The sequence below is a fragment of the Mytilus trossulus genome, chromosome 6, assembly GCF_036588685.1.
Source record: "Mytilus trossulus isolate FHL-02 chromosome 6, PNRI_Mtr1.1.1.hap1, whole genome shotgun sequence".
Lineage (NCBI taxonomy): Eukaryota > Metazoa > Mollusca > Bivalvia > Mytilida > Mytilidae > Mytilus > Mytilus trossulus.
In genome coordinates this window covers 79,776,854-79,802,472 of record NC_086378.1, presented here as the reverse complement: position 1 = coordinate 79,802,472, position 25,619 = coordinate 79,776,854, and the positions used below count along the sequence as shown (strand labels likewise).

At 32.4% G+C, this 25,619-nt stretch overlaps 1 protein-coding gene across 1 annotated transcript; it reads left to right on the top strand.

The window, feature by feature from the left end:
- Positions 1-5,552: 5,552 nt before the first annotated feature.
- Positions 5,553-10,517, top strand: LOC134723790 (uncharacterized). The gene is made up of 3 exons (XM_063587338.1): positions 5,553-5,629; positions 6,400-6,515; positions 10,049-10,517. Exons 2-3 carry the CDS (start codon positions 6,419-6,421, stop codon positions 10,420-10,422), a joined length of 471 nt encoding a protein of 156 aa, XP_063443408.1. The 5' UTR covers positions 5,553-5,629; positions 6,400-6,418; the 3' UTR covers positions 10,423-10,517.
- The last annotated feature ends 15,102 nt before the right edge of the window (positions 10,518-25,619 follow it).

The following is a 25,619-nucleotide window of genomic DNA, read 5'->3' as shown; positions in this document are numbered from 1 at the left end:
TTTTTCTATGTCATTTTAGTAACAAAATTTAAATGAATTAATTAAAAATAAGGTATTCCACGGGTTCTTTTATAAGGTACTTCGTGTTTTATACGATATCGGTTATGCATATTTTGGAATGTCGGACAGTGGTCTAGACGTGTTCAAACTCTGGACTTTTGGTTTATGATGAGAAGATGCCTGTAAGGCAATCAAATCATATATTTCTGGTTTTAAAAGAATTTTTAGTAACAGGATGTATTTGAAATCTTTCAAAAGTACCAGTGGTAATTGATACATGTATAAGGTGTGATTTCAAAGTAATTATACATCCCACTATTGTGTTTTTGACAATGGACGTTCTTGGTGCAGTAGGAACCTTGTTCGCTATTCAGTCGCAAGATGATTCTTTAGTTTTTTTTTTCCATTTTGCACAGCCTAGTATTATATTCACTCAATGTATAAATAAAACTAGTACGTTTATATCATTTTTTCAAATAAATTTTTGAAATAATGCAAATTAGTAACCAACGTTATTATTCACAAATATGTTGCACAAAATGTATAAATCAACTGTGTAGAACAGGTGTACATATGTGTCTTATGTATGGCAAAACACAAGTTAAATCAATGATCTTTTAAATTGCCTTACTGATACTTTCATAGAGCTGATCAATAAAAAAAAACTACATTGACATTCAGACGTGGTGATAATTGTCTCGTTGACTTTTAAATTGCATCTCCTTACTTTATATTCTTTTAATGGCAGGCTTTCTTCAAAATCCTCTGAAATTAGAAGTTGTGTCTAAATCAAGAACATAAAAAAATATGATAAAAACCAAAAGGTCTTTGTGCAGTAATCAAAAGGGGAGTTTACTTACGAAATAACAAGTTTAATTGGGGTTGACAATCAGGAAATCGGCATAACACGGAATTTCGCACCGGTTGACATTTTTCTAAAATGCAAAGGTATCGATCGATAAGTTGTAATTACACGTAGTTGTATGCCCTTGGTTTCCAATACATAAAGCAAAAATAGTTATAAGATTAACGGTACCAATTTTCTTGCACCAGATGCGCATTTCGACAATACATGTCTCTTCAGTGATGCTCGTGGCCAAAATATTTGAAATCTAAAGCTTATATAAAAGATGAAGAGCTATAATTCAAAAGTTCAAAAAAGTATAGCCAAATCCGTGAAAAGAATATGATCTTTGCATGAGGGAGAGACATTCCTTAATTTATAATAATTTCTAATATTTTGTAACAGCAAATTTTAAAATCACAAAAAATCCGTATTTTCATACCAGTATCGAAGTACTGGCTACTGGGCTGGTGATACCCTCGGGGATTAATAGATGCAATCGTAATTAAGATGCAATTACAGAAATAATTATTTTGATTTTTACGTTTGAGCAAGTGAAAACTATACGTCAATTTACTTCCATTGGAACACGAATGAAGGTAATACACTGCTATAACACAATTTATATTCATAAATATTTATAATTACTATGAGTACAAGAATGTTAAATCTGCAAATTTGACGAAGCAAATTTCTGTTCTTCCTTTGCAGGAATTCGAACCCATGGGATTTCGAGATAACACTGTCTGCACTGTGTCTATCACTGAAGACCCCGCACATTCCTTGACTGATCATAACTCTTAATATCAGCACACCAATGTTAAATCTGCACCTTTGCCGAACCAAGTTTTTTTTTACCCTCGGCGAAATTTGGAACTCAAGTTGCGTTGAATTTAAAACAATTTACAACCCTAACCCAAAATAACATTAACATCTCCAATATCACAGAACGCAAAAATATCCAAACCATCAAAATATAAAATCATATAAAATAGGACATAACTATAGAAAGATGTGGTATGAGTGCTAATGAGACAACTCTTCATCCAAGTAACAACATATAAAAGTAAACCATTATAGATCAAGGTACGGCCTTCAACACGGATCCTTTGATCACACCGAACAGCAAGCTATAAAGGGCTAAAAAAAAATTATTGTAAATAAACTTATCATAGATACCAGGACTTAATTTAGTAAAACCATTGAAACAGGAAAACCAACGGTTTAATGTATATAAAAAAACGGGAACGAGAACCACGTATGAACTACATAAACAGACGACAACTACTGTTCATCAGATTCCTGACAGGTGCAAACATTGGCAGCGGGATTAAACGTGTTGATGGTACCAGACCTTCTCCCTTTTCTGAAACAATAGTAAACAATCACAACATAGAACCCTAAAAATATAAGAACTGGAATAAGATAGCCTTTAGGTTTCTGTTTCCAAACCTTAACATACGCATTTACCCTACTAGTTAAAAACAAGCTGAATAGACAAATATATAACAAAGGTCGGTGTGGAACAATTAATACACTTTAGACTTAAGTTTAGACAAAAAGACACGCTATCGATGTTACAAATGAAGGAAAACTAATGAGAGAAAATGATTAGAAAGAGCAAATTGCGTATCGTTCCGTGAATTCAAACATGTATTGCATATTAAATATCTATAATACAACTTGTTGAAATAACTATTGTAGCAAAAAAAATCAAACATCAAAACGATTTCTTCTTTTCATAGTAAGTATCGACTGTTCTACATTTATACCATATGACATAACCTCTTTTCAATACAGTTGATTTTGTAAATGCTATTTTGTGAGTTTATGTTTATGTTGGTCAATTATCGTTAATATAGACAACACGTGCTTGTATCTGTATCCGTTGAACCCAGTAATGTAGTTTCATAATGATTTAATTCATCGAGGCGATAATTAGTGTATCTTGCATTCGTTTCTGCTAGTATACTTATAAAGAACCACTAGGAATTTTCAGCAAAAATCAAAATATAAAACGTTAAATTGACCTTGACCTTGACCTCAATTTCGAGGTCATATATCAGTAATCTCAATTCAAAAGATCCCTGGTCGTTCACTAGTATGACTGAGGATACTGATTTTACGCTTTCAGAAAAGATAAGGGGATGAGGCGAAATAACTCATATAATAATAAGTGTTCGGTTACAAAGGGTGAATTTTGAAATACCCATCACTCTACGACATCATTGGTCTAATATCCTTTCGATATTTCTTAAAACGAAAAAAGTATCTCAGACGGAAAAGTGGAAAGACCTCAAAAATATATTGTGGATACTTGTAGACTGATGAGACATGAATAAGCTTACTCATTTTCCTCTAGATCAATTCAAACAGAAACATACATTTTTTAGGGATTGCTGACAGTATGGTAATTAAAGAATATACATATTCAAACCTTTTAAAATAGAAGTCATAGTGATTTTAAGTGTTATCACTATGGACAAATCTGTAACAAATGTCATGCTGCATCACATTGGGCATATATGATTTAAGATAAAGTTCACATTCAAGATTGCGGTGTAGGGTGAAACCCCAAGACATAGGTAACATCTGGCGGTTCGTGTTGGCTTTAGTAAAGCTGAAATGAAAGATTAAGTCATCACAAACTATGTCAATTATTCGTCTTCACAAGTACATGCATTGTCATACATTAAAATAGCAAAATACAAAACTGATAATGAACGTTATTATTCACAAATGTGTTGCAGAACATATGATCAACAAAACAAACACAGCGGTATATATTATTTCTTACTTCAATTGCGTTGCAAAATTCAGATTAGTTAGTTGACATTTAACAGTATTTACTGGTGATTTTATAGTCTACTACATGTATGCTTTAAGGTATCGTTTGTGCAGTAGAATCTTAAAACTTAAAATCATGGACAGCTGCTTAAAATATGCTTGGTAGTTGCCTCAATGGGATTCTTTTTATTTTATTTATTGTTATTTGCAGTATGTATCTGAAATATTTCATTAGTACCCATGGTAATAAATATAATATGTGCTCTTATAAGGCCAAACCAAAGGACTAATTCCGACAAATATTTTTTTTGGCTACACTTTAACATGTATACTAGGTATCTGTAAAAATGTTTCTAAGACTCTCTTTCAAAGGTTAAGTAGTAGTGTAAATCAAATCTATATTCTCCTTGAAGAAAATATTCAATGTACGCTTAATATAATTAGATTGAAAAAACCTAAATACAAAATTATAAACAAATAAAACAGGTCTGGTTACAAAATGATCTCAACCTTTATTGTATCTTAGGTTTCCATTGGATTTGCAATCCATGTTAATATACATTTGTTCAATATAGCGACACATTTTACATAAAAACAGATTCAACAAAATAGAATCCAAAACTTTGGTAACAGTTAAGAATGTTTTAATACATAGACATCAAACGACATCAAACGATATTCACATTCGGAGTCATATATAACGGCAATACATGATCAGATGTATATGATATAAAATTGAGAATGGAAATCGAGAATGTGTCAAGGAGACAACCCGACCAAAGAGCAGATAACAGCCGATGTCCACCAATGTTTCTTCAATGCAGCGAGAAATTCCCACACCTGGTGGTGTACTTCAGCTGGCCCCGAAACAAAAAGTATACTTGTTCAGTGATAATGGACGCCATACTAAACTCCTAGTTATATATAAAGAAACTGAAATTAAAAATCATTCAAGACTAACAAAGACCAGAAGTGACTGTCCTGTACCAGGCGCATAAATGGCGGCGGGGTTCAACATATTTTTGGAGATCTAAACCCTCCTACTTTACCTCTATTCAAAGTAGATAGCCGCATAAACAGGTTCACCCAACCATTATTTTTATCGAAATGTCCTGTACTTAGTCAGGAAAGTGGCAGTTGTTTTTATAATTTGTTTCTGTGTGTGTTGCTTTGTCGGTTTGGATAATTTGTTGCACTTCAGTGTTTTTGTTGTTTCGTTGTTTTCCCCTGATAGTTGATGTGTTTACCTCAGTTTTAGTTTGGAACCTGGATCTTTTTTTCTCTAAATCGATTTATGACTCCGACCAGCGGTATACTACTGTTGCCTGTACTTAGATACAATTATTATACATAATAGACTATTATTATCAGTATGATGACACAATAAAGTAAATATATATAAGATTATCGTGTCAGATTTACTATTCTTATCAAATGGGTTTCACCACATGGTGCGAGTGGTCAACTTCTGAAAGGAAGATATCAGTAATTATAGAAAATATTAAACAGTCACGATAAGGAGGAGACCAGACCCATACATTCACAAACGATTGAATATAGTCATATCAAAATGTAATAAGCAATAAAAACATTAATATGATAAAAAATACTCATAACATAATTCAACAAATCACAGGCCCGTAGCCAGGAATTTCCAAGGGGGGGGGGGGGGGGGGCGGGATTCGTTTGACTCACAAACTCGCCTTTAACAGTCACAATTAGAACAGAACATTGCCTTTAACAGTGCTTATTTGTTTTCAAAAGGGGGGGGGGGTCATCCGAACACCCCGAACCCCCTGGCTAAGGGTATGAATTATACATATTATTTACAAACTGCCTACTAAATCACAAAATATGCAAGCAAATCATTTAATATATTAACGCGGGATTCGCAATATGTTGCTCAATCTGCTTACATTTACTTTTTACATGACTATAAAACAGACTGTTCTTCCCTATCTGTGACAAGTTCACACAGGAGCAGGATCATCAACTCAGGTAAGTGAAAAGTAGTGTTATACAATCGATCAAAACATTAAAAGCGCGGTATGAACAGTGGTAAATGGTATGAATTAAACTATTATTATATAAATAATTTAAAAAAACATATTTGAGTTATAAATATCAGACTTTTAAAACTCGCAGTTTTTTTGATTGACAGATAGTGTTAACGCATATTTTTTGAGAAAAAAACTTAAATTTTAATTATGTTTTAAAAGTTGTTCATGCATTAACTGACAATGTAATAGAAAACTCACTCACTTTGGTATTTGACTTTGATTGACGTTTTTGGCTTTTTATTGTTTATGCTTCTTTTACTGCAGCTGAATGGAATACATTAATAGATAATTGAAAAAAACCTGATTATAACAAGCACTGTGATTGTTTTGTCTGCATGAACATAACTTGGTTTAAAAAAAGCAGTTACAGTAGAGCAAATTTCAAAAAAAAATCTGTAGAGCAAATTTTACAAAAGATAGGGTTGTTTTATTTTATTTGCAAATTATTCACAAATTCTTATGTACAGGATATTGTTTTTTCATCGTTTCATACAATGAGTATGTATTTTGTCAACATAATAGTAGCACACGCATGGATAACATCCCAAATTTGGTCGAAATAGTTTAATTTTGTTTTGGTTTGATAATTGTTTGTTTAAATTTTGTTTAGATTTTGTAAGATCTTTGTTTGTGTGTTAAAATATACGTGTACAGTAAAAAATATTTTGGATTCATTCATGCGTGTATTATCAAATATGTGTTTTGCAGATACGCTTGCCAACTGTCAATGATAATGGCTTATATTTTAAAAAGCCTCTTGTTTGTGTTCATCTGTCGTACAACTTATGGTGGTGGTCGTGGTGGTGATCCTCTTCCGGTAAAAGGTATGGTTACCACGATTTTAACTTTTTACTTGTTTGGCTTTATAAATATTTTGATATGAGAGTCACTGGTGAGACGTATGTAGACGAAATGTGCTTCTGTCGTACTAAATTATAACTATTAAGTTACAAAAATATCACTATATGAATGTATTGATAATTTAATACATGTGAATAAAGTCGTCATATATACGAGGATAAAATTTTGTATTTACTGTCAGACGCGCGTTTCGTATACAAAGACTAATTAGTGGCGCTCGAATCCCAAAAAGTTAAAAATGCCTAATAAACTATGAAGTTGAAAAGCATTGAGGACAAAACTTTTTAGATAGCGTTTAAATAAAAAGGATCATAAAAAAGATTAAATAAAAATAAGATTATCTTTCTTTTTTCAACAGATAAATATTCTTTTTTATCAATTAACCCAGCTCGGGAAAAACAAGCAGTTGTTGCGATATTTAATATATCCCCCCCCCCCCCAAATAATCTGTTTTCTAATATCAGAAAAGTGATTAAAAAATGTTGATGAACCTCCTCCTGTTTTAACCCAACTTGAAATTACTTGTAAATAAAAATCCGCTATTTTTGCAAGTCCATCTATTGATTCAATATTATCTAAATTCATGTTAAAAACAAGAAAGTTTTTTCCAAGATTGTTAAAATATTTAGTAGGAATAATCTTCAAATTCGGCATATTGATTGTTGTTAATTTATAGACCCATGAGGCTTTCAGTGCTGTAAAAATAACTGTCAAAATCGATCATTCTTAATCCCACTTTTTAGTATTCGCCAATAAGTGTGTTTCTTTTTACTTTTCTTTTTTCCTTCCCAAATATATTTGAAACAGCAGCTTTCAATTTCTTTCAAGTAAATATCTGAAACTTTGCACGAAGTAGCCAAAAATGTAAATTTTGGTAATATTAAAGATTTTATGATAAATATTTTCCCAACCATTGTTAATTTTCTTTTTTCCCATGTTTTATTTAATGATTTCATGTTATCTATTTTCGTGACCAAAATAAATGCCTAAAGCTTTGTCAGGTTTGTCTGTCCAGCGTATGCCCTCAATCTTATCTACGCTGTTTTTAAGTGCCCTAATCTAAATTCCTTCTGTTTTATTACGGTTTACCTTCAACCCTGAGAAAGAGCCAAATGTTTCAATTATATTCATAGCTTTAGATATATCTGATTTTGAACTACAAAACAGAGTTATATCATCAGCAAATTGTGATATTTTGATGCTATGTGTTTTATTATCTATAGTAATACGAAAACATTTTATGTCTGATGTTTGCCTCAATCGCTCGACCATAATTTAAAACATAAAACAAAACGTTAAGCCGATAAAGGACACCCTTGACGGATTCCTCTAGAGTTTTCAAAAATTTCGGATACCCATCCATTATTTATTACACACGTCTGTATTCCCTTATATAATGTTTCCACCCATGATATGAATGATTCATTAAAACCAAAATGTTTTAGAACACCTAACATGAATTCCCATTCCAAAGAATCAAAAGCTTTTGTAAATTCAACAAATATTATAGCCCCATCTATTCCGTTTGAATCTGCATAGTCCATTATATCTTGGATTTGCCGTTAATTAAATCCAATAAAACGACTTTTTACATACCTTGTTTGATCTTCATTAATTAATTTAGGAAGAAGTTTTTTTAGTCTCTGTGCTAAAACATGAGATAGTATTTTCAAATCTACATTAAATAATGATATTGGACGATAATTGTCTAAAGATAATGGGTCATTTTTCTTGAATAATAAAGTAAGAACACCTGTTCGTTGTGTATATGAAAGAAGTTTTTCCTCATGTCCCTTATTTAGATCTTTTACTAACATTGTTTTTAATTTTTCCCAGAACGTCTTATAAAATTCTAATGTTAAACCATCTAGACCCGGTGATTTATTTAACTTTATCGTGTTAATAGCTTTAGTACATTAATCTAAAGAAACCTCCCCATCACAAATTTAGAATCATTTACATTTATCTCCCTTTCCATGACAGTATTACCTACATATTTATGCAGTAGATCTTTATCTGGAGCCGTGGTTGTATATGATATTTTATAATAGTTTTTAATCATTTTTAAAATTTGTTCTTGATTTGTTGTTACCTCGTTATTTTCATTTTTGAGTTTATGAATAGATTTTTTGACCTGTCGCTGTTTTTATAATTCCAGAATTATTATTTTTATTCTTTTCCCCTAGTTCTATCCATTTCTCCCTTGATCTAATTTTAGCCCCCTTTGATTTATATTTATAAAATAAGAATATCAATTTGGAGTGAAAAAGCGCTAGACTGACCTTCATCATGAATGCTAATAATTTTAAAATCGAGTATTTACTAGCAGTGGTATGAACTCAGATCCATAAAATAACTCTTTCAGTTTGTGCGTCCAAAGCGCTTCCCTTTTTAATTTTTTTTTTTTACCTCAATTGAAAAATAAGGTTATACAACACATAAAAAAATTCAAGAGTCTTGCTTAAGACCAAATTCAAATCAGTCATACCCAAATAGATGTAAAGATACTGGTATGTGGTATATATGTTGGTGTATTGTTTAAAACATTGTTTGTAAATGTTTGTTGATACTTTTTAACATATGTATATCATGTATATTGTAATAGTAATTGGTTTACTTGCCAATAAAGCATACACATCTGATAACATTTAAAACCTATACCTTCTATATACGAAGTATCTGCTGAAATTACACCCAGTAATATCAGAAAGTTTATGTCAATATAATTTCTTTTTTAAAGTCTTTTTACTGCATTCAATGTCCATCATTATTCAACAAACACATAATTTACAGAACCCTTTTGATGGACCATTTTCGTACAGGTTTTCGATTACCAATCTCACCTTTTTATTATTTTTAAATATCACCCTATAATATATAAAATATCATCAAGATAACGGTAAGTGTTGTTAACTCAATGAAATGGAATTTAGACCGATCTTTACTGAGTTTTGCCATACACTGTATGACTCCGTCAAATAACCATAAAGTGGCCATTCACAAGTACAAACACAGTTGACTGAAGAATAAAATGCGCTAGAGATTAAGTAATGAATTTCCATCAATAAGCATTAAATATGCGATTATGTTTATGTGTAAATAAACCTGGTCGATGCCACTGCTGGTGGAGATTTATTTCCCCGAGGGTATCACAGGCCCAGTAGTCAGTACTTTTTGTGATGACATGAATTGTCATTGGTAAGGTTATATTTATAAATTTACTGTTAACAAATTTTTGAATTATTTGAAATACAAAGGCTTTTCTACCTCAGACATAGATTACCATAGCTGTATTTGGCAAAACTTTTAGGAATTTTTGTTCTCAATGCTCTTCAACTTCGTATATTTGGCCTTTTTAACTTTTTTGGATTCGAGCGTCACTGATGAGTCTTTTGTAGACGAAACGCGCGTCTGGCGTATACCCTAAATTAAGTCCTGGTATCTATGATGAGTTTATTTATTTATTTCTTAATCCCTTGAAATCTTTTTTTTACAGCTGCATTTACAGCGACGTTACCCGGAGGTGCTAATCATTATGGGCTAAATGAAAAAATCAGATACAATCAGATGCTTTGTACGGATGATGGTTACAATTATCATACGGGTACTTTTACAGTTGGTACAGGAAAGGCTGGTAATTACTTAGTATCTGTTACTATGATGTCAGGCCTACATGTCACGGCTCACACTACTCTAAGGAAGAATGGAGCCATTTATGTGTGGCTATATACTGGTTACCATTATGACATGGCAACCCAAACTGTTTGCATGAAACTGGCAGATGGGGACAAGATTTGGGTGCAAATGAACAACAAGGCATCGAGTCTCTTTGATGTTTATAACACTTTCACTGCAGTTCGGATAAATTGATGTACCATTAACATGATTAAGACGATACAGTTTTACGTTTTGACCCCAAAAAATAAGCAGTGAATACTATTCAATAAAGTTTACAATTCTGTCAATGTTAGATTTTTTTAACGTGTAATAAGCTAATCCACGTCTTCGAAATGTTGTTACCTTTAACAAAAAAAGAAAAAAAAGTTAATAAACGGATGCTCCATTTTGTTAGATGATACACAGCCACCTTTCAGTTGTTACAAGGACACTTTTTATGAATAGAACCATTCGTGCATAATCAGTGAGTTTATTGGCACTTTATATTTCAATGAGATTTGATAATTTTTGTTATGCCCCAATTATAGGCATTACGTTTTCTGTTCTGTGTTTCTGTTTGTCTGTTTGTTCGTTCGTTCGTCCGTCCGTTCATCCCTCTGTTCCACTTCATATTAAAGGGTTTTGGTCGAGGTAGTTTTTGATGTAGTTTAAGTCCAATCAACTTTAAATTTAGTAAACATGTTAACTATATGATCTTTTTTTAACCTCATTTTCACGGTCCAATGAACATGTAAAATGATAGTGAAAATGGGGCATCCGTGTTCTAGGGACACATTCTAGATTTACCGATATATGTCCTTTCTTTTAATTTAGATATTTGGGTTTGCATCAATAACGTCAAACAATTCAAACAAAGCAGACTAAGGGACAGTGTCAAAGAGACAATAATCAGACCAAAGAGCATAAAATAGCCAGAAGCCCCAAATTGGTCTTTAACACTGCGAGAAAATCCCGCCCCCGGAGTTGCTTACTGAAATCCGAAATATATAAATTGAAATAAATTTAAAATCATACAAGATAGAAAAAAAAGACCAGAGGTTCCTGACTTGGAACAGACGGAACAATGCGGTGGGGTTTTGTGAGATCCCTACCTTACCACTATACCTGGAACCAATGTAGAAAAAACAAAAAACGCACAATAAAAACGCACAGTTCAAAAGAAGTCAGAGTCAAATGTCAGGAAAGGTTACAAAAGAAAATTAAACAAAATGATAATGATTCATACACTTACAAAGGAATACTAGAAGTTACTGACATACTAAAATGGTATCAATCAATGCGATGCTTGAAAGTTATTGTGAAACTGCATAATTTAGAGGTCGCGTGATTCAGATGTGGATTCTAAAAAAATCCAAAGATCTTTTAACGAACATACAATCTAAGACTCTCTCATCTTGTAATAGAATTAAAACATTTGACTTTTCAACGCTTTACACGACTATTACCCATTCAAAACTAAAAGAAAAATTGAATGAACTACTTGAGATAATGCTTTGTTTCATAAAATCGAACGACCAACGTAGAAACAATTATCTTGTCTTATGGAAGGATAAATCCTTCTTTGTTAAAAATCATTCTGAATCAATTTTATTTTCTGAAACTGACATTATTAAGATGCTGGATTTCTTCGTTGACGATATATTTGTTTGGTTTGAAGAACACTTTTTTAGCAACCTATCGGCATTTTAATGGAAACCAATTGTGCCCCTCTTCTTGAACACTTGTTCCGGTATTCCTATGAAAGAAAGGCCAAAGATTCCACAGGGACATTGTTTTGCAACCGGACGGATGCAACATGTGAAGCGGAGAACCTGAGATTACCCACAGTTTTAGAAGGGGTTCGAGTTGCTTAGTCTTTTGTTTTCTATGTTGTTTCATTGTACTATTATTTGTCTGTTTGTCTGTTGTTTTTAAGCCATGACTTTGTCGGTTTGTTTTTGACCCTGAGTTTGAATGTACCTGTTGTATCTTTCTCCTTTCTTTTTTCTAAGGTATGAATAGAAAGAAGCTAGGAAAATTAAATTTCACTTTTAAATACTTATACAGTCAAACCTGATTAAACCGGACCCTGAATAAACCGGTTTCCTGTCCATTCCGGCTGAAAATGAAGTCCCATTATCCCCCTTCAAAGTCTTTGTTAAAATATCCTTTGTAAACCTGACCCTGTGGATTCCGAATTCCGAATTGCGGTCTAATAATGCCCCAATACTTTTAATTACATTGATTATTACCTGTCAAAACCGGTTTGTCTAATTAAAAATTAATAATTTCAATGAGAATTCTATGAGAATAACAAATATAACATCAAAACCAAAAACATGAATTTGAAGTACCGTGACACGTCTTATAGTAATTTGAATTCACACTCAAAAATAAAAGAAAACAAACGACACAACGGAAACACAACGTTAAAAAGTAAGACAGACAGAAAAAAAAAATTCTATTACAATGGCCATATTCCTGCCTTAGTACAGGACATTTTAAAAGGAAAAAATGGTTTTGTGGCATGCCAAACTTCCCTCTTTTATGGCCATGTGAAATATAACAATAAAATGACAACACAACATTACAGGACTACAATATAAATAAATAGGAGAACACAATTGACAAAGAAACACACGAATAATAGCTAACAAAAGGCAACAAGCTTTGACGTTACGCGCGATGTTCGTACCTCATTGCAAAATCGGTGTAGTTGACATGATGCAAGTCCAAAATATTTTATTTTGTGATATCATATTCATTGTTATTATACGCATTTTGAACAAAAATGTTGTTTTTGAAATAAGAAATAAAGATATTTGTTGAAACTATGTTTTATGCTACATGCGACAAGCTTCAGTTTTGAAAAACGGCTATTTTTAGGCTGTCCCGCGTAACATATTTCATTTATTATAACCACTAAACTGTGATTTTCGTCTAAACTATGTAATATTTTAAAAAACGGTCTTTTCCATTATTTAACAAAAAGGTTTCTTCATTTTGTATGCATTTTTTATGACGTTTTGATGACGTCATTGAAAAAATAAAGTGTTCCATACTACAAGGGCAAATCTGTCCCACGGGAGAAAAAAATATGGTATTCCAGATTTGAGAATCAAAAACATTTATCTAAAAGGAAAAAGGTTAGTATTTGTATTTACTACATCAATGTTATTTTGCTTAATTTTATGAATTTAAAGACAAATATCCTGAAAAATTATATATGGTAATTTATGAGCGATTTTTCAAAGGCTTACAAGGTTGTCGCGCCGCCATTTTTTGACGTAAAAACGAACTCAACTCAAATTTACGTCAATTGTATGCTTATCAGAGCTCTTATAATGGTAGAATTTTATTATTTTTCAAAATGTTATTTTTCTGAATTTTTCAAAATTCTAAAGTACATCAATTTTCGATAAGTAGTTAAAACGCACCGTCGATTTTGAGGAGTCTTACAAGAATGTCGCACATTCTTAAAACCAACGTTTTAGTCGAAGTTTTGGTTTGAACGTTATGACATTTTCGCGACGTTATGTTACGCTTACATGTACGAAGATCGCGCGTAACGTCTTTACATTTTAATACGCCGGAACTACATTTTGTCCACACAAGACTTACTAGTGACGCCCAGATAAAAAAAATTTGAGAGCCGAAACAAGTAAAAAGTTGAACAGCATCGAAGACCAAAATCTCAAAAAAGTTGTGCCATAAACAGCCAGAGTTTTCTGTTAGGTACCAGAACATCCCTATTATTTTGAATAATTTTTACTTTTGCAAACAGTAAATGACGTCACATTTGAATTTGTATAACAAATCATCAAACAATTAAAAATGATTTCACATTTGAATGAATATAAAGATAGAATTAGGATTGATTTAAGATTATATTTGAACTAAATACTGATAATACATTTAATAACAAGAACTATGTCCAGTGCACAATGTTTTGTCAACAAAAACGATTGTCAACATCGCAATGCCAACTTTATAGAGTCGTTATTGTGTTTACATTGTATCCTATCAATATGTTCTATACCTTTCTGTTTACATCGTTCACATCGCATTCATCGCAATGTTAAACAATATTGTGTCAACATCGTGTTTATATTGTATATATAGAGTCTATACCTTTCTGTTTACATCGTTCACATCGCATACATCGCAATGTTAACAATATCGTGTCAACATCGTGTTTATATTGGGTATGTAAAGTCTATACCTTTCTGATAACATCATTCACATCGTAAACATCGCGATGTTTACAATATCGTGTCTACATCGTGGATATATTGTGTATGTAGAGTCTATACCTTTCTGTTTACATCGTTCACATCGTATACATCGCGATGTTGACAATATATTGTGTCAGCATCGTGTTTATATAGTATATATAGAGTCTATACCTTTATGTTTACATCGTTCACCTTGTATACATCTCGATGATGACAATATTGTGTCAACATCGTGTTTATATTGTATATATATATAAATAAAGTCTCTACCTTTTTGTTTACATCGTTCACATCGTATACATCGCGATGTTGACAATAGTGTGTCAACATCGTGTTTATATTGTATATTTATCACATGTTTAGTAGTAAATACAGTAGTTTTGCATATGTGATAAATAGCCTGCTGTTTAATCCATATCGAGCTACTTGGGCTGATATTGATGTCTCGGGATGATACGACATATGATACGGATTTCGCCGTGTATTATTCTCTATATAGAGTCTATACCTTTATGTTTACAACGTTCACATCGTATACATCGCGATGTTGACAATATCGTGTCAACATCGTGTTTATATTGTAAATATATATATAAAGTCTCTACCTTTCTGTTTACATCGTTCACATCGTATACATCGCGATGTTGACAAAATTGTGTCAACATCGTGTTTATATTGGATATATAGAGTCTTTACCTTTATGTTTACATCGTGTTGTTTGTGCTGTATTTGGACCCTTCTACAACGAAATTGTTTTTACATGCACACGTATGAAAATTGCTACTGTTAAATAGAGTAAAAATTCTTGTAAGAGTTATTTAAGCTCCGATGAAATTAAGAGTAAGATTGCAGTTTCTATTTTCTATAGGTGCACCTCTTTTTCCTTCGATGTATATTCTTTTGTTACATTTATCTTTTATTACGGTATGTGTACCTTTTTTGCCAATACTGATTAATGATAGTTAAGTTGAAAATAACTGATTGTATCTGTGTGCCAATTTAAGCACTTTCTGCTTTATCATATTGGCCATTTTTTTCTCACAAGAACCAAATAATCAAGAGCTATTCAGCTACCTTTGTATTAAAAGAACTGGTTAACCTTTCAGTCATGGTCGAAATCCGACAATCTCACTGCATCACTGTCTACAGCCAAGTGGTCACGTTAAGTAACCTGAACACGAACCTACATCTCAACTATTATAACTTGTTTTTAGTGTTTTTTCCATTGTTTTCTTGAATTTTGCAAAACTTTCAGTGGCAAATATTACATAAACATCATCAATATTTGTCTATATGAGTGTTATATTCTTTCACCAGACGGACCATTAATGTGTTGGTTACTATTTAGCATGTAATTCTACATAAATACGTGTTTGTGTGTTAAATATTTCTACTGATGTAGACTTTTTCAGCCAAATGTATAATACGTGCTAAATTGGTATACCTTCGTTTACGGGACGTATTATGGTATATCGTTGTCCGTCTGTCCGTCCGTCATCATTACGTCACACTCTTTAACCAATTGACATATAACTTTGGTGAATTGTTTATATCTATTGACGTGAGCTCCCTTTATTTTTTTTTATGAATTTTAGATTTTATATTTCTCAGTTATAGGGTTTTATTCATTATGAAAGGGGGATTTATCCGTTTTCGGACAACAACTAAATATTGCTTTCAGCAGTTTTCATAAAACTTTGGTGAATTGGTCATATCTCATTATGTAAGCTCCCAATAGAATTTTATAGATTTTCGATTTTACGTTTCAGAGATATGGGGTTTTATTCATTAAAAAAGGGGGGATTTTCCAGTTTTTGTACGATAACTCTAAAATGCCTCCACCAATTATCATACAACTTTGATGAATTATTTATATCTGTTGTTATAAATTCCTTTTAGATTTTCATAAATTTCTAATATGACATTGAGAAGTAATGAATCTCTCTGAAATTGTACCACAAGGTTTCATATCACAAATGAAAGGCTGAAATTGAGTTTAGGGTGCATGTAATTGCTCAAAACCTTCAGGAATTAGGGGCCAAAAACAAGCATTTTGCTAGTTTTACTATTTGACAATAACTTGTGTTTAAGTGTGTGGATCTATCTAAAAATGCACTACAAGGTTCAATACCACAAAGGAAAGGCTGGGATTGAGTTTTTGGGTAATTATTCTAAGAGGGGTGGAAAGGGGGCAGGTTGTCATATTTTGCACAATAGTTTTTTAAGACCTTCGACCACATATATTTTGTGTCAGAAACCTATATTATCTCACAAATTTGATGATCACAATCCAAACTCAGACAGTATCAGAATATTGTGTCCAAACGTGCTCCAACTGTTCATGATTCAACATCTGCGGGCGTATCAGGCTGCTCTCAGCGAAGCTTTTCATTGTTGTTGTAGTTAATCAATAGTACCAAAAAATAGAACTAAGCATATCGTTTGATGTTCCCAGATTATTTGACGTCTATAGCGGCCTTATGTTTAACTTGCTGGTCCTACAGTGCGTTAACGACAGTTTAAAGAAGTACAACAAAATATAACTTATTTTTGTGCCAATATTGTTTTTATTGTCAAAATAATGTTTTTATTGTCAAAATAATGTTTTTATTGTCAAAATTATGAGCAACATGTACAATTTAATAGGGTGCTTTATTTTATTAACGTTTAATATTTAAAAAAAAAACCATGATTACTAGATACGAATCACTCATTTCCATGGTCAACCCACCAACCCCACCCCTCCTAAAAACAATAAAAAAAAATAAAAGACGTATTAAAGATGTCATAGGAACATTTGGGGAAGATGGACAACACTTTGATAATTTCTATCGTCACATGTAAAATAAATCACGATTTCAAATAGCACTTTAAACATAATTTACGTCCAGTGGCAAGTTTAATGCAATATCCAGAATAAGAACATATTAATTTTGACCCTGCTTTTGTATTAACCCGACAGGCTGAGTCGAAATTATTTATACATGTAGAATAGAAGACTATAGTTATGACGTTTTCTGCATGTGATATGAAAATAATGAAAGTCGAAACTCATTGTTCTTATTTACAATACTCTGATGAACCAAGAAGGTTATCATGTAACCTCCTTGGATGAACAGAAAACTACAGATTCCGGAAGCTGTACGCTAACATACTGTTATTCTTGACCTATTAATATCCCTCTTCCCCTCCCCCCCAAAAATATACCATGAACCCTAAATACAGCATCGCGACAATACGCTCCAAAAAAAAAGTATATGTCATGTGCTTTGTTTTCAAGAAAATGGTTCTAGAGGGTACTTAAGGTAGTTCGGGGGTTTAAATTTTCGCGCCGTCTGCGCATAAAGTTGCGCATTGATATCGTAAGTGATGTACAGAGTCGTAATTTTCCGTAACAGTAAAATATGATCATTTAAAATCTTTTTTATTCAAATGCATTGAGAAAGAGTTAAATAACTTTTAAATGCAATTTTAAAACTTAATAAAATTTATTGTTAAAATTGTCATTGTTGAAATAGGACTTCCGTTCTAAAAATAAATGCCATGTTTTTGACGAAGGAGAAGAATGAAAAGAGAATAACTAACATTTATCGAACACGTGAACTGCTTTTCATGAATACTGTAATGCAGATCGAAATTATAGATAACGATCTTCATTTTGGTAGCTTATGAAGCAGTTTCACTCTTGTCTTACATTAGAAAAGGTCCGACAAACATGCGAAAGATGATGTAAACAAATCATGAAAAAGGGGAAATTTAAACTGACAAGTAAGTACTATTGAATTGAATATAAATGTTCAAGAGCGATTCACGACCACTGAAAAATAACATGCAAGCGAAAATAATTTCAGAACAATATCCGTGTCGGAACAACAAAACAATGACCCCTCCCCCTTTTCAGGCTGAAAATGAATTATTAATGCAACCAAAAGCATAGCTCATGGTACTTTTATCATGTAATAGATTTGAAATTTGTGGACCTGAGAAATATGTCATCTGCATAGGGTTCAGACCATTTAGGTTTCTGGGAGTAAAGGTCATGATTATGTCTCTGTATACATGTAAGACATGTAATACACCTTATTGCTATTTGTCCACCATTACTGGATATCACACAGGTTCCCGTACATTTTGACATCATAAAACAAAATATCTGATGTCACAATGGAAAAGTGATTGTTGAATGCGTCAAAAGGTCAAGCGACCAGGTTGGCCGGCCAAGTAGGCTAATAGCGATGAGGTGTATTACATGCAAATGCAAAAAGAATTTTCTTGTTGTAAACCTGGAGTATTCAAATGTGAATGGAGTTGATTTTGCCGGGATTCCAGTTATAACATTTTTCGTTAAGAATGCACACTTAAAATTTAGACATGTTAGAACAAAAACCATCTACATAAAAAAGATGTGGTATGATTGCTTGGATGAGACAACTTCAATGTATCCAAAAAGAGACCAAAATGACACCTACATACATGTAAACAGCTATAGGTCACCGTACGGCCTTCAACAATAAGCAAAGCCCATACCACATACATGTATATATATACTAGTCAGCAATGAAAAGCCCAGATTTGACAATGTAAATTGTACATGATGTACATATGTACAACAATTCAAACAAGAAAACAACGGCCTTATTTGTATGTAAAATAATGAATGAAAAACAAATATGTAACACATAAACAAATGACAACCACTGAATTACAGGCTCCTGACTTGGGACAGACACATACATGAATAATGTGGAGAGTTTAAACAAGTTAGCAGGATCTAGACTGTATAAATAATTTTTTAAAATGAATCATTTCACAAAACTACCTTTCTTACCAATGGTCTGGATTGAGGGTCCTTCATTTCATTCCTAACTAATTCTTTATACGATTTATCTCTATTTATTTTTTCCCATTTTTCTGTACTTCTTATAATTTAACAACCCAGTTTTTCTTCATTGTTACATGTATGTCTAATTTCTTTTATTTACAAATGTATTGTGACTCATAAAGTGGCGAAAAGTATATTGTTTTGGCAAAAGAGGTGGCGAAAAAAATAATTGACCCAGGGGAAACCCTGATTGTGAACATTACATGCATTATTCTCTATTCTTTAAACCTTTTCCTTACCCCCCTATAATATATTTGATCCCACAGAATCTTCATGAGAGAAAAACAAAACTTTTACTACCTAAACAGGAAAAGTGGTCTTGTCATAAAGTGATATTTTTCTAAATTTAAAAGCTTGTTAGGGGTCAACACAGTTATTTCGAAGAGCATTTCTTTAATATGTTAAAGACATTAAATGCAAACTTTAAAAAATTACACCTGCACTAAGTGGGTGTCATTTTCTTTTCAATGATGGCTTCAGACATTTCTTAAGGTTTTTTAGGTGGTCCATTCATGACCAAAAGTTACAGTATAATTTCAACTCTTTTTAAAATACTTCCTCTTTAAGGCATATTTATTAAAGGTGTATGAAAAAAATATTTCAAGATATGTAATCAAATTTACAAAAATGATTATATAATTGATTTTCATGTGGAACGCATGGTAATGTCCACACAAGAGTCTTTATTTTGTAAATAAAGATAAAATCAAAGGATGTTTCTTCAGTGTAATAGGATAGTAGAAACTAACTGATCTTAACCATCTTTGTATGACCAGAGATTACTAAATTAAAAGCCTACGGACCAAGTTTCATGGCAATTATAAGATATATATTATAGACAAAATGTTTTTACAGACTAAATTGATGTACATGTATCTGATATATGTAGAATATTTAATAATTATTCAAAAGTCAAAATTATACAAATGTATAAGTACAAATGTCATGAATGTATGTGACTTTTAGCATGTTTAGTAGGTTTTTGAATGAAAAAAAGGGGGGCTTGTAAGAAGAGGTGATATTTTCCTGCAATTTAAAACCTCATGAATGTTTTTGTTGTATAAAAAATCCCAGTGGCGGATCCAGAATTTTTCATAAGAGGGGGCTCACTGACTGCCCTAAAGGGGACCCACTCAGGTCATGCTCCAGTGATTCCAATTATAATTAACCAAATTTTTCCTAGGGCTGCCTCTGAATCCTCCCATATGTTTAAAATGTACTTTAAATAAAAAGGAAATTACCAATTGCATAGTATATTACAATATACATGTAATAATTTAATAGTACTTTAAGTATTAAAAATCCTTAGGCCAAAACACTTGAAATAATTCAGGGTCAATTTAGGCCCCTAGCACATACATTACATTTAAAAATGCATATTACAGCTGAAGACCTGAAGTTATTAAAATTTGCTTTTTTTTTTGGGGGGGGGGGGGGGGGCTGATTTCTATTGCATGTAATTTAAGTCTCAAGAGGCATACATGTATATTTGAACCACTTACTATCCTACAGTAGAAAAGATAATAACATGTGAAATACAGCAGTTACAAAAAATATTGTAAAATGTGAATATACTGAATCCTTTAATTTTATGACAGACTTTATGTACATACAAACCTCATCACATTTTTTTTGCTCCATAAAGTTTGTAAAACAAGGGTCCTGACTATTCATACAACTCATTCTGCAAATTTATCTGTGATAATCTACTTTTCGCTAGATTTAGAGTTCAAAAATGAATAATACAAATTGATAAAACCCCTATCATGCCTATGTTGTACCAAATTATACCACTGTCCCATGGCCAGGTTAAGGGGAAGGGTTGTCACCTTCAAACATTATGTATGTGACAGAAGTGGCTCATTATGTATGTTCCTGTCCCAAGTCATGAACCTGTAATTCAGACAGTGGTTGTCTTTTGTTGTGTCACATATTTTTTTTAGTTCATCATTTTGTACATTTATATGCCTTCAGTTTTCTCATTTGAATTGTTTTTCATTAGTCATTGAACGGCCTCTTACATCTCACTATGCGATAACGGCTTTTGACCTGTAGCTGTTAACTTCTGTGTCATTTTGTCTATTGCGGAGAGTTGCCTCATAAATAATCAATTATCATACCATATCTTCCTTTTGTATTGAAACACAAATATTGACACATAAAAACCTTTTAGATAGAAATTCAGATTGAGACTTATTGATAAAAACTAAGCAGACTGTCAGCTCACAGTTTAAATATGTTGTCACAAATATGGTTTAAGCACAATAATTACCAGATGCTCCGCAGGACACAGCTTTATACAACCGCAGAGGTCAACCCCTCTTTGAACAATGAACAACTTCTGTCATTTATTTTGCTAAAAAAAATCTCGGATGGCAGATGACCCGCAAATTTTATTTCAATTTTATAAAATAGAGACATCAAGCTATACAGTCATGACAGTATGAAAAAATGAGCCACTTCTGTCCTTTATTTTGCTCTGTAAATTCAATCAAAGAGATTTTATGTCTGTTTTTCCTATATTTAGCCTATTTGCACTCATTTTCAGAGGTCAAAAAATCTCTTGGGTGGCCGGTGACCCCCAAATTTTATTTTAATTTTATAAAATAGAGACATCAAGCTATACAGTATGGAAAACATGAGCCCATTCTGTCTTTTATTTTGCTCTGAAAATTCCATCAAAGAGATTTTATGTCTGTTTTTCCTATATTTAGCCTATTTGCACTCATTTTCAGAGGTAAAAAAATCTCTTGGATGGCCGGTGACCCCAAAATTTTATTTCAATTTTATAAAGAAGAGACATCAAGCTATACAGTATGAAAAAATGAGCCACTTCTGTCATTTATTTTGCTCTGAAAATTCGATCAAAGAGATTTTATGTCTGTTTTTCCTATATTTAGCCTATTTGCACTCATTTTCAGAGGTCAAAAAATCTCTTGGGTGGTCGGTGACCCCCAAATTTTATTTCAATTTTATAAAATAGAGACATCAAGCTATACAGTATGGAAAAATGAGCCACTTCTGTCTTTTTTTTTGCTCTAAAAATTCCATCAAAGAGATTTTATGTCTGTTTTTCCTATATTTAGCCTATTTGCACTCATTTTCAGAGGTAAAAAAATCTCTTGGGTGGCCGGTGACCCCCAAATTTTATTTCAATTTTATCAAATAGAGACATCAAGCTATACAGTATGAAAAAATGAGCCACTTCTGTCGTTTATTTTGCTCTGAAATTTCAATCAAAGAGATTTTATGTCTGTTTTTCCTACATTTAGCCTATTTGCACTCATTTAACAGAGGTCAAAAAATCTCTTGGATGGCCGGTGACCCCCAAATTTTATTTCAATTTTATAAAATAGAGACATCAAGCTATACAGTATGAAAAAATGAGCCACTTCTATCGTTTATTTTGCTCTGAAAATTCCATCAAAGAGATTTTATGTCTGTTTTTCCTATATTTAGCCTATTTGCACTCATTTTCAGAGGTAAAAAAATCTCTTGGATGTCCGGTGACCCCCAAATTTTATTTCAATTTTATAAAGTAGAGACATCAATCTATACAGTATGAAAACATGAGCCACTTCTGTCATTTATTTTGCTCTGAAAATTCGATCAAAGAGATTTTATGTCTGTTTTTCCTATATTTAGCCTATTTGCACTCATTTTCAGAGGTCAAAAAATCTCTTGGATGGCCGGTGACCTCCAAATTTTATTTCAATTTTATAACGTAGAGACATTAAGCTATACAGTATGAAAAAATGAGCCACTTCTGTCATTTATTTTGCTCTGAAAATTCGATCAAAGAGATTTTATGTCTGTTTTTCCTTTATTTAGCCTATTTGCACTCATTTTCAGAGGTCAAAAAATCTCTTGGGTGGCCGATGACCCCCAAATTTTATTTCAATTTTATAAAATAGAGACATCAATCTATACAGTATGGAAAAATGAGCCACTTCTGTCTTTTATTTTGCTCTGAAAATTCCATCAAAGAGATTTTATGTCTGTTTTTCCTATATTTAGCCTATTTGCACTCATTTTCAGAGGTAAAAAAATCTCTTGGGTGGCCGGTGACGCCCAAATTTTATTTCAATTTTATCAAATAGAGACATCAAGCTATACAGTATGAAAAAATGAGCCACTTCTGTCGTTTATTTTGTTCTGAAATTTCAATCAAAGAGATTTTATGTCTGTTTTTCCTACATTTAGCCTATTTGCACTCATTTTCAGAGGTCAAAAAATCTCTTGAATGGCCGGTGACCCCCAAATTTTATTTCAATTTTATAAAAAAGAGACATCAAGCTATACAGTATGAAAAAATGAGCCACTTCTGTCGTTTATTTTGCTCTGAAAATTCAAGCAAAGAGATTTTATGTCTGTTTTTCCTATATTTAGCCTATTTGCACTCATTTTCAGAGGTAAAAAAATCTCTTGGATGGCCGGTGACCCCCAAATTTTATTTCAATTTTATAAAATAGAGACATCAAGCTATACAGTATGAAAAAATTAGCCACTTCTGTCATTTATTTTGCTCTGAAATTTCAATCAAAGTATATTTGTGTCCATTTTCCCTATAATTTCCTATAACCTATTTGCACTCATTTTCAGAGGTCAAAATATCTCTTAGATGGCCGGTGACCCCCAATTTTTTTTGAATTTTTTCATTTATAATACTTCAAAGTTAAATTTCACAAAGTATAAGAAAATTCTGTCGATTTTTTTCTATACCCCTGAACTACCTTAATAATATTGAATATGCTATGAATTTCAAACGTTCTTACTGATTATGTGTTTTGAATAGATACGTTCTTTTTTATCATAAGGGTCTGGATAGAGGGTAATTCATTTAGTAATATTAAGTTTGTGTTACCAATATTTTTATTCTTTATATTCTAGCACCTCATCATTCTCTAATCTTTTCTTCCTTTTTTTTTTAACTTTTATTCTGCAGCATTTATCCATTGTTTTGTATTCCGTAAACCCCAATACAATCAGACCCTTCCTTATGGACAAGTTATTTTAATTTAATTATAACAGTTGTAAAAAAATGATATGTTCATTATCTTTTTCCTGCTTTAGTTGGACTTTCCTTTGTGCGACTCGCTATCTTACAAATTAGCAACTTTTACGACGGACTCGAAAACGGCGACGTCATAATACAGTCACGACACTATAGCGGCACCCAAAATGATGCGTATAGTGTGACGTCAACGATGTAATCAATATCTAAGAGTTCAAACAATGCACTGAGGGGCGTGTCCAGGATATTTGAAGGGGGGGGGGGGGCGAACAATCATATATTTCGCAGGGCGAAGCAATGCGAAAAAAAATTTGGACCTTTTTTTGGCTTAAAAACATAAAATAATAGAGAATTGCACTAATGTAACGGTTCCTAACTTGGAGCATGTATATTATATATAGTTAAAGTGTCAGGGTGTGACATTTTTTATGCCGAGTTCTCTCCATTAATTGTCTATGGTATATTAAAATGATTGGATGGATCTTAACAGCAGTAGACCAATAAAGAGAAATTCCAAACTCAAGGGTATAAGGAGTTACTTAACATTTTAATTCCTAGGCCAGGATTTTATGAACGAGAGGCGTGATTACGGTTGAGGGTCCATGGGGAAGCTCAGAAGCTTCTGAATTTCAACAATTTAGCATCAAATTATGAAGTAATCCCTTTATTTTTGATTAAGTTCGGGTTTCGTTGAACGACACACATGATACAAGACGATTAAACACTGAAGAATAAAGTTCTTTCGTTCTGAGTATTGCTTTAATGTGGAAATATACACATTTCTAGTATACATGTACCTTGACGCAAAACCTAAAATGAAAACAGAAAAATACTGACGGACTCTCATTTTCAATTACTAGAGTGGATTCATTAGAACCATTTTACGTGTATTTCTTATGGCGTAATCGTCAATAATTTTATCAAAATCAAGTTTAATGTCTCTGTGAACATATAAAAGAAGCAGAGCATTTAGGCGATCCTCCTTCATGGTGCTTCTCAAATCATTCTTAATCAACTTAAGGGATGAGTTAGCTCTTTCTGTGGAGCTTGACGTGACGCTCGTCAAAGCAAGTAAGAAGAGAACTTTCATGATGTTTGGATAAAAAGTCCAGCATGCCCTTACATCAGTTAAGGTTGATGTTATTGACTCTGTTTTTTTTTGGACATCGACATCTTTGGCGAATTCTTTATATCACATCAACAACAATGGATACTAATCGCATAGTGGAACACGCCGGACTCTGAGAAACGAAGATTTACGGTTGATGATGACCCATCA